Genomic DNA, 26,322 nt, shown 5'->3' with positions numbered 1-26,322 from the left:
CTTTTCTTCATCCGATATATACACGAGTAAATGTCACCAAATCGTGACATCTAGTAACTTTCGGAGAGAATTGTACGTTTATTGAGAAGCAGCCCGCATTGCGGCAAAAACAAGAAACACCGCTTGAAACTGACGCTTGTTTCTGTTTCACGCATTCTCCCTCGACGGGGATTCGAACCGAATAGCATCGGTACGACGAGAAAGTACATTGGAACAGATCTGAAGCTCGCTGATCCATGGAATAATAGGACTGCGATTCTAAATAAAAGTTCGCTTAACGATCTCTCGTCCCTCATCTCAAAATCTAATTTTGGCGATAGTGCCTTCTTTGTATCTGCGCCTAAACATTGGAAAACCTTCCCAGTTGACCATTGATAGATAGATTAGATAATTGGACTTGATCAAGTTTTAAATATTATATATCTTATTTTATCTTATTTAATTTATATTTGTAAACCGCGCTGAAATGTATACGGAGCGCGGTATATAAGAAATAAATATTATTATTATCATTAAATATGAGCTCAAAGCCTGGTTTTTTAACAAGTATTGGATAAGCAGCATTGAGTTTGTCTCAATTTTTCTTTTATATGACGATTTTATCTTTGTAGGCTTAAATCCTCTATGTACCAAAAGTTTTGGTTAGTTGAGAATGAAATAATCTTATCTTTTACTACGCTGGCAATAGCCGATAAACCAAACATTAACCCTTTCAGTGCATCTACACCGCAGTGCGGTGTATAAATCGGTGATGGATTTTGCTAGTACACCGCTAGCGCACTGCAGTGTATTGGTGTAATTAGTAATTAGTTATCTCCATTGAAAGATGGTAGTACCTGTCAAACATAGTGAAATAATAGTAACTTACGATACACCGCCACACTATATTCCCATATTCAACACACTAGGGTGGAATTTTTCAAAATTTTCAAATTATCTCCAGCACTTTAGGGTATTTATCATTTCGCCTTTTTCACCCGTAGAAGCATTTTTTCACAATTTGGCAGTGCGGAGATTGTTGTCAGTGACACTGAAATATTTGGAATTATATCACGGGATATTATCGATTTGAATTCAACCTAACATTTATCACGCGAGGGGGATTTAATATTATACCACACAATATCACCTCACCACGCGTAGACCTACAAACGCTTATAATCTGAATTACAAAATAGTTCAGGCACTGATTTCAAAATGAGGGCAAACGACCACATCACATACTTTATTTTAAGTATCCCGGATTAGAGTCCAATTAGAGTCGATCTATTTTGTATTTAAATGATATGTTATCGTAACGGGTTGAGCAACAAAACGATGAACTGAGTTAGCCAATGAAATTGCCTATAGACCTACGCCAAACAAAATTCGAATGTCCATAAATTCTTAATTTCTAATACGTTTTTCCAAGCAAAATCTGGAGTTGGGTCGAAAGTGCCTTTGCACAAAAAAGCCAAATATACTGAATTTCATCTACCATTGGGCGTCAATCCACATTGCTATAGTTAGTATTATTGAGTCAAAATTTCTGAACAAACATAGCGACCAGTCACCTAGCAGGAAAACCTTGCAACGAGGAGGGTAATTTTGTTTTTAAAACGACGCGTTTCGATGTTTAGATCATCGGCTATCGTGCACGGCAATTCGACGCGACTATCAAAATCACAGCCATTTTCGATATCATATCAGGCACAAAAGTGGCTGTCTGTACATCATAGGCCTATGGCCTTCTTTGACGGTAAATAATGACGGCATATGATTACGATGAAACTACTTTTCCCATCGCTAGTGGTGATGTAGCGGGGTACCTACTACAGTATATCATTGCGGAGAATTTCTTATTGCCAGGAAGTCATCTGCATCACTTTCATGTATCCTAATTACTGCAGACTCGTTGTTAGTAGACGGGAGTTCGGGGGTTTCATAAGCAAATTTGTATTATGATCTTTACTAATTAAATACGGTTTCAGTAACCGCCTTATTGGGGTAAACATGAATCCAGGTCCCAACTGTACCCGGATTTTAGGCATGGACAACTAGGTCTCAAAACCAGACATAAATGTCTATTCTAATTGCCTTTCTCACATTTGAAAGAGTTCTGAAGTAAAGGAGTTTCAAGCACTTTTAAAAGCGTTGTGCCATTCTACCAGAATCAAGGAGTTGTCCGGGACCCTGGCCTGTGTTGGTTTGATTCAATAAGACCAGTTACGTTTCTTGTTTCTGTTGGCACGCGAACTAAACATCGAAACCCATCAATACGAAATAAGTTTGTCTAGAGATTTTAGAGCGAGCAAGGCTCTAATGGCTAACTGCCTTTCAGACCCGGGGGGAACGGCGTTCGGAGTCGGCCGATCCCGCGGGTCTTTAAGTCATCAATTTCGACCTTTTACCAGTGTGAATTTAGTTGAATAGACACAAAATTTCGAACATATGATGACTCATTCCAGCTCTAATAGCACACATTAGAAGCCAGATGCCAGTCTCTCATTCATAGATTACTCATTTGATATCGGGCAGCAAAACTGTCTTCCCCAATGGACCCCACTGCGCATTGGGCATTGGCCTACCAACTTCCGCGTCAGATGTACACCGTTTATATGTCAGGTGCCTTGCGAGTGTTTGCGAGTACAGCCCTGAAAGGCTTGCACTGGATCCCTTCATCTAACAAGTCTTCTAGTTATTCCGAATCGTGAAAATAACCCTGTTTCGTAATTTAGTGAAATGAAAATAAATCATTATGATTATACTTCAATGTATCTCTTTGCTTTGGCTTCATAAACTCTGACCAGAAGTATTTAAGCTTGGCTACATTAAATTGAATAAAATCCAATAGTACCTATAGCTTTTTTAATAGAATCAGGGGGTATGTCGTAGATATTTGATAGAAGACAGACTATGATTGGAAACGCATAGGCCTAGCCTGTGCAAGGGTAAGTAATGCCAGGTTAGATCTAAAGAAGCAAGCGTTTTTAGATGCGACCAACCGCTCACTAAGTTGCCAAGTGAGCGAACCTGTCGTGCCTATTTGACAGGACCAAAAATGTCACAAGCCGGGCGTAGAGGTTTAATTATTGCTTGTGACTACACATCCTGGTGTTAGAAGTGAGTCACGGCATTGTTTAGTATCGAGTGAGTGGTTTACACGTGAACGCGCTCTCTCGATTAAGCACCGGCCAAATTTGATTCGAGTTTGATTCGGGCCAATTTGACACACCTAATCATCTCCGAGTTTACAGTGCCTTATGACCAGACATAAATTTCGTCACAGGACTTGACAACACCGACAACACAAAAATACCACTGAATAAAACAACAGGCTAGTCAATTAACTTTAAGCCGAATATAGTCACCGAACATGACCTAACCTGTAACTTTTAACTAATCCTTTGAAATACCTAACATGTCCAATATTGCTATTGCGTGTCACCTACATTACAACTGGCCTAAATAGTGAAATTTCCAATTGGGTTTAAAAATGTCGCTTAAATCTTAACCCTAGTTAAACTAACCACCATAGGCGCCTACTTAACGGTAAGGTGGGCTCAACTAAACCTCACCAAGCGTAGAGAGCCATCCTTCCATGGCAGGGATTCGAATCAGATGCCATCGTTACACCCAGCCACGGCATGAACCCCTGCCACACTAGACCAGGTGCCCAGGTACATGCGCAGCTGCGCGAAAACTTGCGGCACCAATCAGATTACTTGTATAATCGCTGAGGTAAATTTCACCGAAGAACTATAAACGGGAAAACCTGGGCTAAAATAAAACGGGATATCTGATTGACTAATAATGACATAATCTAAGCTATGCGTGTAGCTGGGCACTCGGTCTAGTGTAGCAGGGTTTCGTACCGTGGCGAGTCTCGACACCATTAGGTTTGAATCCCTGCCCTATCTGTAAGCAGAAACCAACGCCGACTCATAGAGACCCCTTTTCATAGCCGAACCCTTCCTTCCAGGGCATCAAATTGTAACTACTACTCATTCTGTTGTTAGCGGTGAAATAATTGTGTCTTGGCCCGAAGTCAGATCATAAGTTTAAAATAGTGCATGAATTTAGTTCCATATAAACAGGCTTTCATGATGAGGTTTGGTGAAAAACTTTTTCAAGTTAAATTGACAAAATTTACTTCTTTTTTGGCATAAAATTGGAATAAAAAATCAAGATTGCACTTGCTCACCAGCGCAGCATATAGGCTATATACCTATACACTTACAGTGAGCAAAATGGCTAGGATGCTACCGACACCACAGACTCAATTAAGTGTCTTTGGAAGTCTATCTTCTTACCTTAATCCAATCGCACCAACTCAGTTTTAATCTGTGCGTGAATGGATTTTTTATTTCAGGTAAAATCAGCGAATTTTTTCGCGGAACTCGAGGTATCCAATCCATCGTTTCGTTTTTTTATCCGGTAACTGCAACGCGGGTCGTGCGGGGGTTCTATAGCATAATTCTCTACGGATATTTACAAGTAAATTGGCCTATACGGAGGAAGTGTTATCGAATTTGTCGCATTATATCGTGTAATTATCCATGCATATACACAGTCACACTGTTTCACTACTGGAGTCTCGATCTCCAGTCGCTTAATGGCGGTATATACAACCTCCACTACGGGGCGCCACCAGCTGATAAGCTTCAGCGTATTTTGGTATAGTTGCGGCCCTCAAGGGCCGGTAACGCCCTTTCGGTTGTTGATATATCTAGGGATGAAAAGTCCTGGAATCATTAACCCGAAATTCCGTTGTAACTAAACAAATTGACTTCCTCGTATCTTGGAGTAATCATTTGACTAAAATGATTTGTCAAATGATTACTCCAAGCTCGTATGTGGCGAAGAAGTTAAATTTCCTTGCAGCTTGCAACGGCTGTTGGAGTAGTCTAGTACTAGCCGTTGTTCCAAACACTAAGTAGGGAACCCGTAACAACGACTGGTATTACTGTTGGAGGCGCCGGCCAGTATCCGGGTCCGATTGCCAGACACTGAATTGAAATATCGAGAATACGGAGAAATCCACAATACATAAGAAAAAGATATACAGTCCGAAAACTTTCCTTGAGCCATAGTTTATTTCAACGTTCTGACTACGGCATGAATTAACCAGGCACAGCTCTTAAGTGTGGTCTCGGCGTATCCACGCCCCGGTAAGTTCTCCGTGCTCTACGATACACGTGTGTCAGTACATCAGTCCGACTCTAAGGTTTTTGGTGAAACCCAAGTCGCCTTCAGGACTTACAGATGAAATCATGGAATATTCAACAATCCATAGGCTTATCACAGGGCCGGAGGTCCAGGGGGACTTGTGAGACTTGCACGAGTCCATCGAATTTCTTGAGTGCCCGACTTTTTCATTTTGCGGTGGGGCGGATGTCAGGCTTACCTTTTTGGATATCAAAGTGCCCTTTTGGGATGTGACAAGTTCTTCAGAATAAGCCCCTGGATCCGCCTCTGAATCAAGAAGTGATAAAGAGGATAAGGAAAAATTGTTGAAATAAACTATTTCGGATTGTTTTTTCTTGTTTGTATTGCGGGATTTGTTTTTACCATCGTTTCATTTCAACCCAAAGAGTGTTTGCATCAAGTTTTACATGGACTCTGAGTCTTCTCCGACGGATTATAAATTTGAAGATTCATTGATTATAGCGATAAGGATCGGGGTTCATTTGTTTACTGTTGATCCAATGCTTATTTTCACAGGCGGATCCAGTCTAGCCGCCGCACTGAGCGGTACTCGGGTTCGTAGAGGTGCCCTTCTAATTTTCAAGTTCGTCGTAGTGATTGAATTATGGTCAATTTGAATAATCCGAATTGGTAAACTTCTAATTTCTTTTATGAATGATATAAAAATACCATATTTCGTGTTTTGGTCAGAAGGGTAGATTGGATGCCCAAAATGTGTTCAGATGGCATTTCAGACCTGTATTAGGCTAAGATGTATGTCCTTCCACAATTGATCTGTACACAGAAACCTACGCTAGATCTGCCCCTGATTTTTATGCCTCACATAATATCTTTCCCTTACGACGCCGAATAAGTGATTTATGAACTGGTAAGCAAGGTTTTCCATCCAAGCGACATAATTCAACCACCATGGTAAAATATATTGATACATTCAATGTTGTGTTGGTCTTATCAATATCTGTATAAATACATCATTAAGTTCAGCTCGAAAATTTTATTGTGAACGTTTTAGCATCAATAAAGTTAATGTGTATAATGTAACATCTGGAAAGCCCGTTCGTTTGCAAATATACGCATATGGCTGAAAGCCACCGGCACGTATAGATTTAAACACGAAACGACAATGTACATTCGATTCTATCAATTCCGGCTGCGAAACGGAATTTACAAAAACAGTAAAGGGTGAACATTTGAAAGATTTCAATATCTATGGACCCACTTTTAACATATTTCGGTTAAAATCTGACCAACGAGTTAAAAATATTGAAAATGACAACTTAAACTCACTACTGTGGAACCGCGTCCTGAGGCCCAGTTTCATAGACTGATATTAACTTAAACCCAGGGGCTAGCTAGTTTCAATTGAGTTAGCCCTTGGGTTAAAGTTAATACATGGGGCCAGTTTTATAGACCGGTTTACTTTAACCCGAATTGAGTTAATCCCCGGGTTAAAGATAATACCAGTCTATAAAATCCTTCCCTGGTGACTATTTTCAGATCATCTAATGTGTGGTCTAAAGTTGAAATAGGAATCTTAGACTGAAAAATTGTTGAAATAAAGTATTAACTTTTTCGGATTCCCAATTCTCCGGTCCAACCCTTCGAAGAATCTTGCCCTTTAATGTCTAAGTTGCTCAACGATTCGTCGATGATGGGAAAACAGGGGCTGTATCCAGGAGGGTCCTATTTTCAGTCAAAAATCAACCCAAAACAAGCTATTTTCAACCATAATCATGATTATTTAAATAGACAATAAATCAGACAAGAGGTTGACGAGGGGTGTACTAGTGAGGAATAACGGTCAAACACACATTCATCAAATTCCCAACAAAAAATATGTCTGGGGGACAATGTCTGACAAAAAATATATCTGACAATATGGGGACACCCTCAACATTCCGCCAAAAACCTTTTTTTGCAAATATACTTGTAGAATTGCTTTGAAACATTGCTGAAGTTTGCGAAGTGGAACTGCGTCAATTTTCGAGGGAGAACACGTGTCAAAAAACATAGTCGCATTTGCAACATCTATTTTTCGAAAACATTAGTATTCCACTACCAACCGGTCGTTCATCATCGCCCGTCACTGTGGCGGACGGTGACCTGATAAGTGTCCGGGTCATTTGGCGAATAATAGCGCTTTGGCGACAGGGAGTTACAACAACTCTTTCCTGATTAAAATTAGTTTTGGAGACTAATTGGTAGATTGTTAGTGAACATTAATGTTTAATTTTGATTAGTTGAATTCAATAGCTTTTCCGGCCGGCCCATTTCATCACTCATTGTATACAAACAGCACCCGATACGCTGGAATTCTATATTCGCAATTACTTAATTGAATTCATGACATCAGGGCACAATCTAAAGGTTGACGCAGCTGGGGCCTTTGGGCGGATTTTCCCGCAGAGCGCTTGCAACCAACGGAGGCTTCCCGAACTGGCCCGGTTTGGAGCACATTATCGTATCGTACATATACCAATTTTCAATCGTAAGATTTAGCCGCATTTTCACACCGTTTTATTGACTTGGGCATTAAGATTCGGCGAAATTTGGCCAGGATTGTAGTTCTAAATGCGCGAAAACGTTAGTTTTAATCGGGATTCGAACCCGTGAGTCATAACTGACGTCATCGGTAGGTGGCGGATTTTAATCAAGGTCTCCAAAGAATTTCACGCATGCGCCGACGCATCTAGCATCGCTGTCGCCACCTAGTTCTGAGTAAATCCAGTCAGCTGTTCCTCGAATTTTTTGTACAGAAAACCGATCCGTTTTTCCGTTTTTCGTTCAGGTATTCTTACGATTGAAGTTCGATTTACGTATTTCGACAATCGCTGGAAACTGCGCCTTGATTTTCTGACGTCGATCGTCCTCGGAATCGAGTGAAAAGCGATCGTTTTGAAGAGAACTGTCCAGGAATTAGGGAGGAATTTTCAACACAATATACTGCCTAACAACGAGTATGGCAACCACGAAACTTTAAGTAAAAGAATCTGTCTTCCGATAAAACTGTAAAGATTTTTCGAAAATCATGAGTGAATATACAAAGAAGTCGGCGATGGCCGGCGGCGCCGACCGCAAGTCCGGCCGTAACGAATTTATCGTCGGCGAAAAATCGAAATATCGTCTGACTCGAAAAATCGGCAGCGGTTCGTTCGGCGATATTTACCTGGGCGTGAATACGGTCAACGGCGAAGAGGTCGCCGTGAAATTGGAATCGACGAAAGCGCGACACCCTCAATTACTGTACGAGAGTAAACTCTACAAAATCCTGCAAGGGGGCGTCGGTATACCGCATATGAAGTTCTTTGGCGCCGAGCAAGGCGACTACAACGTGCTAGTGATGGACCTTCTCGGGCCGAGTTTGGAAGATCTGTTCAATTTCTGCCATCGTAAATTCAACATGAAAACCGTTCTAATGCTCGCCGATCAGATGATCGGACGCATCGAGTACGTGCACACGAAAAACTTTATCCACCGCGACATCAAGCCCGATAACTTTCTGATGGGCATCGGGCGGCACTGCAACAAACTTTACCTCATCGATTTCGGCCTCGCGAAAAAGTACCGCGACAGCCGGTCGAAGCAGCACATACCGTATCGCGAGGATAAAAATCTGACAGGCACGGCGCGCTACGCGAGCATCAACGCGCACCTCGGCATCGAGCAGAGCCGCCGCGACGACATGGAGTCGCTCGGCTACGTGTTGATGTACTTCAACCGCAGCAATCTGCCGTGGCAGGGCTTGAAGGCAGCAACGAAAAAGCAAAAATACGAGCGCATCAGCGAAAAGAAGATGTCGACGCCGGTGGAGGTTTTGTGCAAGGGTTTCCCGGCCGAGTTCTCGATGTATTTGAATTACTGCAAGGGTCTTCGTTTCGAGGAGGCGCCCGACTACATGTACCTGCGGCAGTTGTTCCGAATTTTGTTTCGCACGTTGAACTATCAGTTCGACTACGTATTCGACTGGACTCAAGTAAGCAAATAAAACGGCGTCGACTTCGGTGGGCGGAGTTAGAGAGACAGGGTTCCTACGACTGATTTCAAATTACTTCTTAAATTGAAAATGCTTTTAAACGTGCTCGAAACTCCTTTCGTTTGAGCAAAATGCCGAAATATTCAATTTTGAGAAATAGGCAAATCGAAATTTACAATAGACTACACCTGGATCGGTAATAGTTGGGAGCGGGATCTTTTTTCACCCGATTAGACGTTTATCAAATAAGAAACCAGGTTTAAGGATAGATTGCTTCCAAAACCACTGAACTAACGGTTTGCCGAAATAAACTGGGTCTAGTTTCACGAAAAAATTTTCAATCAAATTTTCTGTGTAATTGCTATTGGTTACTTCATGTTTTCGATAAGGAAAAGAATCCAAACTTAACCATTTTAGGCTTGCGCTTTTTCGTGAAAACTGGGCCCAGTACCGATTTAGGAGGAGTCTACTGTAATTGGGATACATGGTGCTCAAGATTTAAAATTTTCCCCTTTAAAAAACTCTTTGAAACCTCCTTACCAGTATATCCAGATCCGTAGGGACCCTGGGCGAGACGGAGAAGATCTGGATAATTGTCACCCGTTTACGAGGAACTTATTCGCGCGTGTGAAAAAAGTAAATTTTATTTAATGAAAACAGCACTATTTATTTCGAAGCTGACTGGAATTGCGCTGATCCGCGGATTTATCTCGCGCGAAGTCGATTTCGAAATGTCGGAATCGCGGTCGGCCAAAAGTTCAACACGTACATTCCTTTTGTTTATTCGTTTACCACAACGTGAGTGTGACTGCGTTAAATGTATTATTTTTTGTTTTTGTTTTACGTTTTAGAAAAAACACTGTGATCCCGAGAAAGTTGTCGCTCGTTCGTAAAGCCAACACCGATCGCGTAAGAAACAGATTTTAACAGCTGAATATACGGTATAACCTTGTTGTAATTTAACGAACTATCGGTTGAAAACGAACACATTTTTCGATTCTGCTGCTCAGTGTTCTCCATAATGCTGGAATTATTTTTAAAGTCCGGCTGCATTCATAGTTAATTGTGTATGACATTGTGGCTGCTGAAGTTGCAGGGCTTTAGATGCCGCAAAATTAAAGCACAGGAACTTAAAATTTTGGTGTGAGCTTCTATTTCTGGTAGGGGCGGTAGATATTATATAATATATATGGCTGATTATCAGAGGCGTGGATGTAAAAACGAAAGGGGCGGCCACCCCTCTAAAACCTTTTCTTTAGTGGAGAACACTCTGCTGTGAAGTTCGTCGTAGCTAAGTTTTTATCGGAAACATAGAATTCTAATCATTTCATATCACCGACAAACTATCGGTTGTGAGAAATGCGTTTTCTGGTCACCTGTGTGCGGTTTCGTGAAAACTAAACCCACAACATTGACCGAGCCAGAAATTTGAGTTTTAACTTTTTCGCGCTCGTGAAACCCGGACCTTCGAACGAAACTGGACTTTTCATAGCGAACTCGTCAGGGCCCGGTTCCACGGTTTTGAGTTTGAGTTAACTCTGAGTTAAAATTAGTTTGTTTTCAATGTTTTAACTCTTATCGAGTCAAATTTAACTCGGGAACTGTGGAACTGGATCCAGAATACTATTAAACTGCAATACGATTGATCATTGTTTAATCAATTAATAATGAATGTAAACTTTAAACAACGCGGAAGCGTAATTTCAGTGTGTTTTAACTTAGTTTTAGTTCGTGTTTTGTTTTTTAATTGTAGACGATATAAATGCACTTGTGAATTTTTAAGTTATTCTCGGAAGTATGTGATGTATTTTTCGTTGTGTATGTGTATATACGTGTGCTGTAGACTCCGCGATTGCTCGGGACGAAACTTTTTTAAAAATCTAGTACAGACTCCGCGATTGCCTCGGATAATCGCGTGTACCAGGCGATGAATTTCACGCGATAATGATCGGTCCCGAGAGATCCGAGAGGCTAGTGGAGTTTACTGAAATTCAAACGATGTCATAGCTCCGATTGTACCGAAATAGAGAAAATGTATCGGGTTTGTCGGATCCGAGGCAAAATGTCCATATCTCCCTTTCGAAACATAAAAAGTGATCATGTTAAGGATATTTATTTTATCTTCTATATTGAACCATTCTGGCTTTGAGAATCTTTTTAAGAATATTATATATCTTCCTGATCTGGCTGATTCATTCGTACTTGATTTGTAATCAAATTTCATCGACTTTTAACCATGTTTTTTTTACTTCGATTTTTCAAAGCTGTCATCTTTTCCATATTTAGGCGATCAGTCCTAGCGAAGTAAAATCCTACCTCTACGCGTGAATATATAGATGGCGTTGTATATGTTGGACGGTACAACATATTTTTGTGCGGATTGAATTTTTATGAAATTTGTTTTTAAAAATCTTATGATAACGATAGATGATATATTGTAAAATGTTGTAAATGGTATCTGAATATATATCGCATATATTTATATTTGAAAAAAAAGAAATTATCTGTCAAGTTTTTTTTTTTGCTGCTTGGTTTTTTGTACGAATTTGAATGTGAAACATATCGTTTTTCAAGAGTCTAATCAAATACCAATATACTGGCCCCGTGTCTGCAGTTAAAGGTTTATTTATTAGGTATTGGTCATAGGCTTGACTACAGTAAACCTCGCCTGGCATCGGCAAAATTTGTCTTAAGCGATTTAAGTCAAATTTGGATTGTAAAATATGTGAGGAAGTAAAAAATGATTTTGTGTTAGTAAGATTGAGCTAGTCCGAAGTCAAAGTTAGTTATGTACGAGTTAAATGAGGTTAACTGTATCAAGCTATTGATCAAGATAAACTCTTGAAAGCAACGGCATAGACTCTATAAAAGCATAGCCATGGGTTTGAAAATTGTGCCAGGTCATATAAAGAAGATCCACATTTTAGAATTGTGAAAACATGTTATGAAATGCAATGTCACGGTTTACGAGAACACGTCTCCAGACATATACAATACATAAGCTCTAGCGTAGAAGTGGTTACCCTAGACAACGTTCAGTTACAAAGACTAGTAGACTTCTGACAATACACTGCCATAACCTCTTTTATACCAATTTATAGGACTATAGTGCGTTACAATTCGTAAGAGCTAATTTTAACTTCACCAGTGGAATTATTAAACGCTGCATAAGTTTGTTGTGTTTTGAGTAATTTATACTGTTGAAGAGCTCAGATAATCATAAGATTATTGAAATACTCTTAAAATCAGAATAATTCCTACTCCGGTAGTTCATTTTCAATTGAAAATATACCTAATGCTGTAAAAATATGTTGTTTTCCGAGTAATTTCTACTCTTTAAGAGCTGAACTACTCATTAAATCTATGATCGAAATGCTCTGAAAATCAGAATAATTCCTAGTTCATTTTCAATTGAACTACTATTTTTGGTGTCAAACTACTAGGCCTACAATTAGATATATTAGGTAGTCAGGGGCCAGTTGCTGAAAAGTTGTTTAGAGTTAACAAGTGGATAGTTGACATAGTGACAATTTAAAACTGTGGTATTTATCCACCGGTTATCTTTAACCAATGTTTGGTCAATTACCTTCTGTGCTTGGAGACGATGAAACCTCTTCTCGTTAAATTATGGAAGCGTGCGTGGGGGGGCTCCGAAGAATCCCATTTATCGAGAACGCGCACAAAATTCTGCTGATCGAAGGAAGAATGAGATCATATCTTTCAGTCTTAACGTTTAAAAAAAGCTTTAAAATCTAAAAAAAAATTGTAATGAATTTTACGCATGAAGCAATTATTCCTAACTGTTTTAGTCGTCATTCACGTTACGACAGTACGGTATATTATATTGCGCGAACATTCTAGCTTAAACCGACGAGTGATTGCCAGCATGTTATACGAGTTGGACTTCGAAATGTAGAAGAATTTCAAAATCAGAATCGAACAGAAATTTCAGTTTCGAAACATATGCGAGTGCAGTAGTGGTAATTATACACTTTATTCACGTATCGATTCAGACAGCTGTCGTCTGTGGTGTTTTTCTACCTCGTCTCTGCCGCTTAAACGATTCAGTCGGCCGAAATTTGTTTCGTTTTGATCAGTTTATATCAATCGATTGAATTACACGTGCGTCGTTGAATAATCAGGGTTCGAGATATATTATTCTTCCATTATTTTCTCAACATTGCAATCGTTATCGGGTGATTTATAAAACCGGGTTTTCCGCGAAACGTTCTTTTCAAAGCGACATAACATTATTGTTTATATAGATAATATAATTATATTCATTATTTAAATATTTATGAAATAGTTTTCGAGTGAAGTGTACATATATTGATAAAGACTACTCTAGAATGGCTGATGATTTTTCTGTTAAGCAAATAGTAACCTTTCGTTGTTTGTTTTTGCACCCTTCTCGTGTTGTGTACTCTACTATACAAATACAAACTTTATGTTGAAAATATAATTATTACTATGAATGTATTCCCCTAAACAAAAAGTCCCTTCTTAAGAAAAAAATGTTATGGAGTTCCTATCTTGTAAATAGCGCATAATTTGAATAAAATATTTTTCAGGAATACGTTTTGTAGTGTTTTCTACTCTTGTTTGTACGGCATTTACATTCAGCAGTTTGAATTGATACTCAATAGGGCCTATTTTTATAACGCCTTTAATTTGACCCTGGAATTAATCCTTGAACTGGTAGAAAAAATAACAAGAAACTGAATTAGTCGACAATGAAATAACTAGTCATGTTGTAAATTTCTTAATGCACCACAATTGATTGATTTCAAATACGCAGTAAAATCTTGATTATCTGCCACCATTTTGATTTCCTAATTATAAAAATTAAATTCAACATCAATTGAAACAATGATCAACAAAGCACGCACATCAGGACAAACGTGGAACAGAAAAATGCTTTTTGGCTCGCTTTGTGACTACATGTACGTGTATTTTTGTCGATTAACCAAAACCTGCCAGGATAACACTTCTGTTTTAGTTTCTGTATGCACATCAGGGCCATACCTAGCATCTGAATGATGCAAGGGGGTAGAGAAACCCCTTAACAGCCTGCATTAGGATTAATTTGTCCGCCAATACCTTTCTCAGAAATAAATGCACATATAAATATGTAATGCGATTCGCTGGTACACTTGAAGTACACTGTAATGAATCCATAATGATTACATCGATCTGGTCACAGTTGACCTGAAGTAAGCCTGGCTGCAGAATATACCATGGATTCTTCAGTAGATAGGGTACATAGCTATTTTTGCGCATCAAAATACGCACAGGTCACCGTCAACCATTCACCAAGTAAGGGCAACCATCGGAATTGGTTCGAAAATCCACTTTTTGCCGAATTCTCTGCAGCGTAAGGCGCTGCATGTTTAGTATGATTTCTGGTCCTCGACTGAAGTTGACCAAGGTATTCAATTTGAACAATGATCGAGAGTATCGCAACTTGAAGTTTGGCATCTCAGTTTGCTTTTTAAGTTTCTAATCGACAGATCGCAGAGAAAAGAATTGAATTAATAGATATCTGAAAATGTTAAAAGTATTTGTATCCTGTCATTTCAAGTTTCAGTATTCTGGTATCAAAATTCTGGTTTCCTCAGCAACTGCCAAAATCGAGCTCTTCTTCTGTAAGTTTAAGTTATGAAACATTAAAAAAAACAAAAATAATTTGATATGAAATACATTATATTTACAATGACTGGATTATAATAAACTACACGAGTGTTTTTAAATACAAATATATACAATTTATGATACACAAATATACCACCGCAATGCGTGTGATTCTACCAGCAAATAAATGCATTCCAAAATTCTACATTCAATTATTTCCGCATTCGCTTAAAAATGTTAATACATTATCAGTTGCCCCTGATTCGAGCTTAACCCCCAAAATAGCGGCTTCTGTTTAGACCTTTGTTTGCTTAATGCTCTTAACTTTGCCAACCGTGCATTTATTTTGCTGATTATTCTAATATTACCTGGTGCTTCCAATAGACTAAATAGATGGACTTATCTGCAATGAGCAATGCCACAAACCAGCTAGCGCTAACAAAATGTTGGGCGAACAAAGGAAAGACAGATTTAAACTGATTGCAGTCCATTGGTTCTGGTAGTTGGTAACTGAACCCTGGCAATATCGGAGATGTTGTTGGCTAGAAGACAATTCTGTGAGACAACATCATTATTAGCAGAGCTACTGTTGAAAAACTAACTTTCTGAAATTGCACGTTGTTAGCCACGCAAAAGATTTACTAAAATCTGCAGGTATAACGTTGTGTCGGTCAATTTCAGGCAGTTAGTGCTGGGATCGTTCGTACCGATTGGTTTAAAACGCCTAATATGCAGGCAGCTGCTGCCATGATGAAAATTGCGGGACGCAATCAAAATTATAGTGTAAATTTGTTCCGGCAACTTGTTTATTAACCATAAGTCGAAGGTGCAAATTAGACTAATCTGCTCAAACCAGATTTGTTTTGTCTGGTAAACAGAATAAAACCATACAAGCAACGGTTTGAAAGTGAATTGACTACTGAAGGCTAAGTGAAGGGTGTAGGAATCAAATACGCCTCAGATCTTCTCACAAAATCGCCATTTCAGTTCATCTCAAGACCAGCAGATGGCGGCACATTGCTGGACAGTTAAGTCTCGACACTACATAATCAGAGGTACCCCGTCGAATAAATCGCAAACGCCTTCTGTATCGTCCAAATTGAAGTAATAATCTTTATCACTAGGTGGCGGGCTCAGTCGTAACAACGGCGAAAACACTGAAATCGGAAAAAAAAAACAAATTTTAAATGTTATCTTTCAGGGCAAAAAAATTAATTTCATTTTTCTAATTGACAAATGTTTTGAGGAATAAATTTGGAAAAGTAAAAGTTGATCAAGTCGGATGTTTTATAGGACGGGGCAAACATCGGTTTTCATGGTTAGTCAAACAGTGGCCGGAGCTAATAACAGAACACACTTATTTCCGTTGTAATGAATTTCAGTGTCGGCCATTATGGAAACAGGTCCGAACTACAGCGACCGTTCTCCAATCCTGCGTGGTCGACCATTTCCGGACTATAGTTCAGACTAGCTGGCATTCGGTTTCAGTAATGCTAGGTTCACACACACGATTTTTCATCGAGGAATCGAGCAACACACTTCTGTTTTGAAGTGAGTCATGTGTGTGAACGAAAAAGTTACTCGATTTTCCTCGATACAATCTAGGATCGACTAGTTGAGAGAAATCTAGTCTATCAACATGCAGCACATTCGCGCGCATTTTCATAGTCTTCATTTGTGGCAAGAGAAGGCAATACATTTCTACCATCAACCTTTGATAAAATCTCATCAAATTAACCCTTTCAGTGCGTCTACTCCGCAGTGCAGTGTATGAATCGGTGATGGATTTTGCTAGTACACCGCACTGCGGTGTATTGATGTAATTAGTAATTAGCCTTTATCTCTATTGAAAGATGGCAGCACTTGTCAAACATAGTGAAATATTAGTAACTAACGATATACTGCGCCGCATACTACTCATTTCTCGTTAAATCCAGCTGGATAAATGCAATGCTGTATCTATGCTCAGCTGGAGTTGCGTGAATTGTGCGTGTGTGTGTGTGAACAAACATCTGGACATAACTTTGTTTATCTTTCTAACTGGGTCAGAAGTTGAGAAATCGGGAAGTTGAGACAACTTCTCAATTTCTCTTCAAAAAGCCGTGTGTCAATGCGTGAACCTACAGTCGACCTATTCCAAGTTCACCCACGCTGACCTCTGCTTGAATACAGGGTGAAAGGTTGAACTTACTTTCTGACGACATCAATTCATCGATCAATTCGCCGGACAGCGGATCTTTAGTCGGATCGAAATCGGTGTCCATCGGCGATATATCTTTCAACGGATCTACAGCAACCGGTGCTTTATTCTCAACTGCAATAATAACGAACGCGCGCATTTTAGACCCGTTGGAAATATTGCCAATCAAAGTCGATGAATTTCATTCACTGATCAATTTATCAACCGATACTAGACTCAGTCAAACCCGCTATCAAAAACCCAGTGGCCACTTTCATTTGATTCGGTTTTTGCCGACTATTCCCTGACATGTTCGTCGTTTTCCCTGACACCATATGCCAAGAATCATAACAATTTACAATAGTCAGTCTAATACTTGAAACATAGGCGGGAACTATTGAATTATACGCGCAATTTAACCACCTCGACCCTTTTTCTTATAAGTTCTTTTTAAGACGAAATTCCGTGATTTCCAGGGAAACGCCCTTAATCCGGATCGGTTTAAAGTAAAGCTCAATTCAACTAACGACCCGATCAGATCGTCGGATCTGAAGGAGGCGAGTCTGCTATTTTTCAATCGGGAAAATTTTCGACGTGAATGTACTTACGACTGCGACTGATTGAGATTGCAGACGGATCGTAAGTCGAATTCTCAAGGATAGAACAAATCGTTCTATCTTCTGCGACCCGATCAGATCGTCGTAGCCAATTAGCGACCTGTTTTGCGTCACATGACTTTTAGACTCGGTGATGATCGTGTGAGACAAATGAATCGGCAATGAGCAGTCACGTGTGTACTACCGCCGTTCTCAAACGACAATCTAGTCCGGTCGTAAGTCGACCTGAGCTTGGCTTAACCGACGACTAGAAACAGGGTATAATTTTTTTGGCTTTATATACTGTTTGTTTTTCTTCAGTATGGCAAACCTGGCGGATGCTCACTTGCCACAGTGGAAACGGTACCCCATTGGTCATTTACATAATTAGTCATTACATATTATCCAGGGTAGTCATTTTCCCTTTTCCTCTGACTATTTTCTGACAAGCGCGTTGTTTTCCCCGACAGATTTGCTAAGAGTTCAACCAACTAACAGTCGAACATGCAAGACATAGACAGAAACTATTCGATTTTATGCGCAAACTAAAAATCTCATCAAATTTACCCGACTTTCCCCCTGATACCGAGCTATTTTACAAAATTCCCGGCTTTACCCTCATTTCTAGGTAAGTGGCCTACCAGTTATTTTCGCAGACACATTTACAAAAAAGGGAAAATCACCTTGGTAACTAGCGGCCGGATCTTGTCGCCGAGGTGATGACCGAGTCGTCATTCGCGTGGCAGGTGGCGCCGCATCTACGACAGACGACGATTTCGCGCTGCTACGAGTCTGAAATTTCAAACGAAAAACAAGTTTCAACACGACATTTCGTTAACGTTCATAAAACAAATAAACAGGAGTCAGATTGATGAACTCTCAGGAAGTTTCACATCCTTACAATTCATGGCTTTTGTCACAACAAAATACCAGGATTTTGAACATTCACATGATTTTTCAAACCAAGATTACGGTTACTTATCACAATGTGGATAGATTAGAAGTAATTTAACTTTAACACAGCTTGTTCATTAATTTTGGGGTGGTATAGGCCTGTGGCTTTTAAATGAATCAAAATATTCTGATACACAGACATTGTTTTCACATATTTTCGTGATTTTTGCACAGATTTACCAAAATGTTCACATTTTTTTTGACGTAGTTAAAACCGTTACAATAATGTCTATACACATTGATTGATACCTCGTATGCGTTATACAGTCGATGTCATCAATATTGGCGTTTCAAAATAAGAATTTTCGGGTTTATTTTGCAATTGAATAAATTTCATAACTCTCCATTCTAATTTTGATAAATTTTAATAATATTATTTGAGAGGATGTGCACTACGTCATCGATATATCCGGGCTGGACTGGTTGCCAGTCAATTCAATTCAATGATCGATATATTCAAACCGAATTCATCGATCCTCGCCAAAATATGATATCATTTTACTCATTGTTGACATTACGGAATACACCTGTTACAAGACGTCAAGAAATCTTCAACGTTAGTTTTCTTGTTACAGTAGAGATCAATTTTTCCACTTTTTTTTACATCAATCTGACCACTGAATAGATAATTCAAACAGATGTTGACAAACCTTCGGAGAGGACACGTTGAATGAGGAATTCTGTTCGGATTTGACGTTTTGTTGCACGTTTAAACCATCAGGTGGCGGCACCTGCACGACCATCGGATTGCTACTGTCGTTGTCCTTGTTGACTAATAACACATAGATTTGACCCGAGTGACTTTTTAAGTGTATCTGATATTTTTTCTTCTGACCCATTCCCTGAAAATCAAAACGTAGAATACAATTTTTAAGTCGAACTTTTTTGTTACAATGCTAGAACAAAATGAACGTAGGTCACCAAACACGGTTAGCACTTAACCCTTTCAGTGCGGTGTATGAATCGGTGATAGATTTGCTAGTACACTGCACTGCGGTGTATTTGATGTAATTAGTGATTATTTTCATCTCCATCAAAAGATGGTAGCACCTGTCAAACATAGTGAAATACTAGTCACTAACGATACACCGCAGCGTAGTGTAGACGCACTATAGTGGTATTCCTGTTATTCAACACACTAGGGTGGAATTTTTCAAAATTTTCAAATTATCTAACAGCACTATAATAGGGGTATTGATTATTCAGCACTGAAAGGGTTAATAACTTTAGACAAAAGATAGCACAGTTGTTTATAATATACTTATAAGCCAGACCCCATAGACTGACTATGAGAAGAAGGAACAGCTAATGAAACCTGACTAATAGCTGATCAAATGATGTGGAAAGTGAAGTGTGACGAGTTTAGATGATATGAAGGTGATAAATTGTGTATAGCCTTGAAGGTTAGCATAATTACTTAAGAATTCACTGCTCTTCACAGCCACAAATTATTTGTCGTGCGATTTCACTAGGTCGATAAGGCAAAACGCCTAAAATGTGAAGGGTTCGATGGGGAGGCTTCTTTCCATGGTGTTTACATCTTCACCATGAAGGGGGATTCCAACCCGCTACGCTAAAGCTGTTCCCCGAACAGCTTGACCTCTCACAAGTTGTTGGAGTCGTTACTAGCCGACCAGAATCAGGTCGGGCCAATCACAGCGCTTGTCACAAATAACATTACGCTTGGTTTTCTTGTTAAATGGACCAATCAGCGAACATTTTACCGAACAAGGAAGTAGTCATGCGCAAAAGGGCAAGTATTGAAATCGCCCATTGTGAGGTCCGGGGGCTGGTGGAAGTTCTGGGAGTGTCCCTGGCAAGCGAGGATGTGGTGCTTAATACATTCTTTACTACATAAATTAAATCAGTTTTTCGACCACCACCTCCATTCTCGTCGATACAATAGTCTGCACTTTTATTTCATGCATTTCGAAATGTAACCGCAGCAATGAGAACGTACCACTGTTTCCGGTATCGGTACTTCCAGCTGCGTACCGGACGGCGCTTGTATAGCCAGTAACGTATCCCCGTCGAAACATTCACAAATATCTTCATGAGTCACGTACGCTAATCTGAATACATCGAGTTAAAAGGCAAATTTCATATTTCAATCAAGCAAGCGTCGTCTGACTGCAGTGAACTGATGTAAGTCTCAGTGTAGAGTTAACAAATATAACCGACAGTTACTTCTGTAAAAACAGTTTATTGCCTTACAGTTTCAAGGTTCAAAATAAACCTCATCATCAGAGAAACAAAAAATACAATAAATCATTATAGTATTTTTGTTCCTCTGATGATGAGGGAAACTGTAAGGCAATAAACTGATTTTATAGAAGTAATTGTCGGTTTTCATCGTTAAGTAGGCATCTGCATCACTTTCATATCAAAACTACTGTAGATTCCTGAAAAAATTTGTACTGCTCATCTTGGTACAATCATATCAGTTATTCTTTAAGATTATTCTTTATAATACCTAAACTCGGTTTCTGATTCGGTAACTGACTAATTGGTTAAAAACAAATCCTGGGCCAAAAACTTCGGTTACACTTTTTTGTGAAACTGGGGCCCTGGGCCCAACTGAACGTACCGATTAAGGGGTATCCACAGTACAACTTCAAACCAGACAAAGATTTCTAATTGCCCCATTCTCAAAATTGAGGAGTCTCGGGCATTTTGTTCAAATAAAAGGCGCTTCAGGCACCTTTAAAAGCATTTATCATTTTGAAGGAATTTTCATCGGATCAAGGAATCACAGGGACCCAGAGCACCGCCAGAATCTTTACACTCTGCCTAAATTAGGTGAAGAAAATATCCTGATCACAAATACAAACATTTCTAGTTGCCTAGTCCTTAAAATTGTCGAAAGAGTTTTGGACATTTTGCTCAAATCGAAGGAGTTCCAAGCGCAGCAAGATCCTACAAACCAGTCATTCCAGAATTCAAAGACTTTTCAAGGAGAAAATTTCAAATTTCGAGGAGTGTTTGTATCACTTTCATATCACAACTACTGTTGACACCTCCTAAATCAGTACTGTTTTACTCAGTAAACCATTTTTGTATATAATAACTAGGCCTCGAGCCAAAAAATTGCCAATTTCTCAAAATTCAAGGAGTTTCCAAGGACTTCCGAGGGCATTTTGCTCAAATTCAAGGATATTTATACCTTGAAAAATATTTTTGGTTTAGAAAGAGTTTTCAAGGAATCAAGGAGTTGTAGGGACCCTGAAGCGCCTTTGTTTAAAAGCAGTTTCTGTTTTCGGGAATAATCACAAGTCAAGAAGTCTAATCAGCTTGTTTTTAACGTTAAAAGGATACTCGCTGTTGCCGACTTCGTCTTGAACGTTCTTGATGCTCTGTTGAACCCAATCTTTGTGAAGATCGAGCAGTTTCTCTTTCGCTTCAAGTTGACTGATTTCCTCTTGTAACTCGACCAATCTGTTCGCTATTTCCGTCGTATTGCAACCGGGCCCGGCTCCTCTGCGAATAGATCGAACACGTTAACACGACTTAAACAGGGCAGTAGCGTGTGGGGGTTTCGCGAAACATTTAGTTCCGTTTGGTTTTAATTCAACAGAAAATAATAAGCGGAAATGTTACACGCGCAACTATTACAACATCATACGTGTGCATTAGAATTCATTTACTTAATAAAACATTTATTAGATCAATGGAAAACACTCAGAGGCCTGGAAAACATTGACGTACCTTAGTCTCGACTGATTAAAAATGAACCCACCCACATGAAAAAATATAAAGTCCGCAATGTTTCCTTACCTTGAGAATAGTTTATTAACACAGGTTGTTGTGTACTAAGGAGTTGGGTCATGGCCATCTCAGTATCGATTACATTACACTATCCCGCCAAAATACTTCACTTATACGTCAACACTTTATTAGATCAATGGAAAACACTCGGAGGCCGGGAAAACATTGACGTACCTTAGTCTCGACTGATTAAAAATGAACCCACCCACATGAAAAAATATAAAGTCCGCAATGTTTCCTTTCCTTGAGAATAGTTTATTAACACTGGTTGTTATGTACAAAGGAGTTGGGTCATGGCCATCTCAGTATCGATTACATTACACTATCCCGCCAAAACACTTCACTTATAAGTCAACAGCTATCCTCAATTGCTTTTACTATCCTCGGTAGACTGGGATAGTGGCAAAATCAGACCTTAGCGAATAATGAATCAGGGTTGATTTATCGAATACGTACTTCCATTGTATGCTGTTTTTAGATTTTTTCTCGATCAAACCGATTCCTTCGAGAACATTGGTAATATCGTAAATTCGACGTTTCTGTCGAACCGCTAACGTGTCTGCTGCCTGAAAACGGAATCAACAAAACGAATCGATTAACAAACAATTAGAAAAAGAACCGTCTGAAACGTGGACTAAAGCCTCAATCAGATCAATTAAGATCCGATCAGATCGTAAGATCCTAAGTGCAGTCAACTATCTGCGGTTCTTTTAATCGGGAATCTTTTTCGACACGAGTGTACTTACGATCACGACGGATTGATCGCAGACTGGTCCTAAGCCGAGTCTTATGGATAGAATAAGCTATATTTCATACAACTGATCTTAACGTCGTAGCCAATTAGCAACCATCCTCGCTTGCCAGGGGTCCGGTATCGATCCCGGTACTCGACCTTCCAACAACCCCCTGGCCTCACGACGACGCGTGATTTCATTACTGGCGCTGTTGCGCATGACGTCACTTGTTTGGTAATACGTTCGCTGATTGATTTATTTAACAAGAAAACCAACAGAAGCGTAATGTTGTTTGTGACAAGCGCTGTGATAGGTACAACCTGATTCTGGTTGGCTAGTAACGACTCCAATGACTTGTGAGGTCAAGGGGTTCGGGGACGGCTTTAGCTTAGTGGGTTCGAATCCCTTGACGGGTGAAAATGATTAGCAATGGGTATCGCGTCAGATGACTTTTAGGCGATGAATGAGTCATAGTCGACCTACAGTGCTCTTTCAGACTCTGTCTCAATCATCGCCGAGTGTAATAAAAGTAATTTGACGCAATACTCATCGCTAATTGGCCATACGACGTTTAAGATCAGTCGTATGAAATAGAACTACGTAAGACAGGGTGCGATATAAGTGCTTGTTCGATTGCCTTTTAAGACAATTATATTTTCATTAGAGCAATTAAGTTATCATTATCACTTGCCCACTGGGCTGGTGTAATTTTACAAGAATCTGCAGTATAATCTACGTACGCGCATGCGTGAAAGAAGAATCTAGGGTTAGGGTTAGGTGAGGCTATAACTCATCTAGCTTCCAGTTGTGTGCTGTGGCTCAGTGGGTAAAGCACTCAACTATATTTTTTCGTTTGGTTTTGAATCACAATATTGCAAGTCAGAATTCTACTGTATTGCGCATGATGCGCTTACCATACTCCGTAACCGGAGCTAACGCACTCGTAATTTTATGTCCAGTCTGTCGTCAGGCAAAAGCTTTTTCCTACTTGATACAATACAAGTTACAACGGATGATTGTGCCCACAATCAGACTGGCTGTGCAGGGCAAGTTGATTTTTCGAGGGGTAAGCGAGGTAAAAGTGCAGGTCCGCACCTCTCGTAAATGGTTCAATAAATTAGATTAAATAACACTGTTTCAGAGTTGAAATGTCAAAAGCAATTCAGTACAGTGGTTTATTTGATGATATCTTCACTAGAAAGTAGATTTTTAGCCTGGATTTTGTCTTGAGATCGTCACGATTTTTGAACCAGACACCATATTGGATGGGTAAATCTGAAGTGAAGATTTGTTTAGAATATTTGCTGAAAGAAAAATAGAAATTTCTTATCTATTTCAACGAACATATTAGACAATTTGGCAGAATTAATAACCCAGTGACAGTTGACAAAAAAGTGATTAGTTTTATGCACTGATTACCCTCACATCGTTTCAGCAAATACTTTAGGCAAATCTTCACTTTAGATTTACCAATCCAATAATATGGCGTCCTTTTGACAAACCATCCCGATTCCGAGATAAAAATCTCACCAAAAATCTACTTTCTAGTGAAAATATCATCAAATAAACCACTGTATGTACTGAATTGCTGACATTTGGACTCTGAAACAAGTTTTCTTTAAATTAATGTAATATATTGAACCATTTACGAGAGGTGCGGATCTGCACTTTTACTGCAAGCGAAATTTCAGATGTGCTTGCCCCCAGGGGCAAAGGAAAAATCGAGAATGAAGCAATTTAGGTAATGTTGAAACCATCCACAAAACGGAAGTGATATTGAAAAGAGACAAAATGGCGGCTTTTTGAATCGCAGAAGGGGTAGGGTCTACTGTCTGTCACACCTACTCTCCGTGCGACGTTTTGGTGCGTAATTTCGTTAATAATCGGTTTTTCTACCTTTATTATGCATCAATTTGTTCAGCGAGGAATTTGCATTCAGAAATAAACAACAATTTTCACTTAAGTTGTTTTTGTTTTCATTTATGAGCGATAGTTTACTCAGCATACGCTCGCGTAATGCTGAAAAATCCGCTCCGCGGACGCTCGGAAACGTTACAGTGACGTCATCACCTGCTCATTAGCATATCAAAATACTGTAGGTGGCGCCAAGTGACGGGCCATAAAAGCCGTTTTTCGGCATTACGCGAGCGTATGCTAGGTAAACTATCGCTGATAGAAGAAAACACAAACAAATTTCTGCCAGTTCATGATTTATTTCTGAATGCAAATTCCTTACTGAACAAATTGATGCATAATATTTACAGATCAACCGATTATTAACGGAATTACGGACCAAAACGTCGCACGAAGAGCATGTGTGACAGACAGTAGGGTTTAAGGTCAAGAGGGTTAGGGTTAGGGCTACGGAAAGGATTAGGGTTAGGGTTAGGGTTAGGTTCCGTTACATATTATAACATTGTAGGGTTAGGATGAGGCTATGAGTAGTTAAAAAGTTACGACTGCACGAAGCAACCGCCATAGCGCTGCGGGGGGGGGGGGGGAACGTTAGGCTTGCACTCTAGACTAGTGCTTGCGTGTTCGAATCCCAATTTTCGTGGATCTTTCTTAGAATTTTCTAAGTCCAGCGCATTCGTGCATGCGCATTGGATTGATTTGTGGATGGTTTCAACATTACACAAATTGCGAGAATGGACTAATTTTATTGAAGAACATTTCTTTATTGAATTGAATTTTCTGTTCAACAACATAAGAAAATTAATTCTCGTTTCGTTGTTAACTTTTCGACGTTGAGAAGGTTTCTAAAAAACTATTTCGCACCTTCTTCAGATCGAGAACTCCATCTTGTGCCTCTTGTAATAACGATACAAACTTCGTAGTGAGTAAACCGAGACTTTTTTCGTGCCGACTCGAAGCTGCCGCATTAGCGTCCGCCGCCGACGCCATGACCGTTATTGATGGCTGTGTTAAACGGTGACCGTGAAAATCTGTTCTGTTGCCCGCAAGGCGGCGCTCTGAGTGAGGAATGTTTAAATTCAATTTTATTTTATTTCGACAACTAATTACCCGATGAAAAATAAATTTACTCTTCTAATGTCGTACAACGCAGGGGACCCAGAAATACCTGAATAGAATTTAGTAAACACGTTTATGATCGAGAGATCGTGCTATAATATCTCGCCTTACTAAACTCCAAAAACTATCAAACTACGTATTCGCCGCCGAAATTATAGAATAATAATCTTTTCGTTATTATTTTGGGATTGTCGACATTCTACACACCAGGTGGCGATACTGTTAACGCATTAAGGGCATTCTTCAGTGTCAGTGTCCTCCAAGCTCACA

General features: G+C 39.5%; 3 protein-coding genes across 3 annotated transcripts in view; 1 reads left to right on the top strand and 2 right to left on the bottom strand.

The window, feature by feature from the left end:
- The window catches only part of LOC141902602 (lysophosphatidylcholine acyltransferase 2-like), a 45,875-nt gene extending 41,302 nt beyond the window's left edge, over positions 1-4,573 (bottom strand). The window contains exon 1 of the mRNA XM_074790413.1: positions 4,293-4,573. Coding sequence (XP_074646514.1) covers positions 4,293-4,397 — 105 coding nt within the window. The 5' untranslated portion in view covers positions 4,398-4,573. The remainder of the gene's footprint in view (positions 1-4,292) is intronic.
- Positions 4,574-7,900: 3,327 nt separating this feature from the next.
- LOC141901018 (casein kinase I-like) lies at positions 7,901-13,700 on the top strand. Its single transcript, XM_074788072.1, has 2 exons — positions 7,901-9,160; positions 10,012-13,700. The coding sequence occupies exons 1-2, from the start codon at positions 8,216-8,218 to the stop codon at positions 10,051-10,053; spliced, it is 987 nt and encodes a 328-aa protein (XP_074644173.1). The 5' UTR covers positions 7,901-8,215; the 3' UTR covers positions 10,054-13,700.
- A 1,180-nt stretch (positions 13,701-14,880) lies between these two features.
- On the bottom strand, positions 14,881-25,923 carry LOC141901488 (transcription factor E2F5-like). The gene is made up of 8 exons (XM_074788760.1): positions 25,798-25,923; positions 22,742-22,851; positions 21,836-21,997; positions 20,481-20,592; positions 19,171-19,362; positions 18,250-18,358; positions 16,983-17,105; positions 14,881-15,948 (listed from the first exon to the last, which is right to left on the bottom strand). Exons 1-8 carry the CDS (start codon positions 25,921-25,923, stop codon positions 15,833-15,835), a joined length of 1,050 nt encoding a protein of 349 aa, XP_074644861.1. The 3' UTR covers positions 14,881-15,832.
- Positions 25,924-26,322: the final 399 nt, after the last annotated feature.

Source organism: Tubulanus polymorphus, chromosome 3 (assembly GCF_964204645.1).
Source record: "Tubulanus polymorphus chromosome 3, tnTubPoly1.2, whole genome shotgun sequence".
NCBI classification, from domain to species: domain Eukaryota; kingdom Metazoa; phylum Nemertea; class Palaeonemertea; order Tubulaniformes; family Tubulanidae; genus Tubulanus; species Tubulanus polymorphus.
The sequence above is the reverse complement of the archived record's forward strand: the minus strand, read 5'-3'. Positions and strand labels throughout refer to the sequence as shown.

Excerpts from the sequence above, each read along its gene's own strand:
- LOC141901018 (XM_074788072.1), top strand. The coding sequence starts at position 8,216 with ATGAGTGAATATACAAAGAAGTCGGCGATGGCCGGCGGCGCCGACCGC. Across the intron at positions 9,161-10,011 it reads ACGTATTCGACTGGACTCAA|AAAAAACACTGTGATCCCGA; the intron begins GTAAGCAAATAA and ends TTTACGTTTTAG.
- LOC141901488 (XM_074788760.1), bottom strand. The coding sequence starts at position 25,923 with ATGGCGTCGGCGGCGGACGCTAATGCGGCAGCTTCGAGTCGGCACGAA. Across the intron at positions 22,852-25,797 it reads GAGTTCTCGATCTGAAGAAG|GCAGCAGACACGTTAGCGGT; the intron begins GTGCGAAATAGT and ends TTCCGTTTTCAG. Across the intron at positions 17,106-18,249 it reads TCCGGCCGCTAGTTACCAAG|TTGAGAATAAAGCACCGGTT; the intron begins GTGATTTTCCCT and ends TTATTATTGCAG.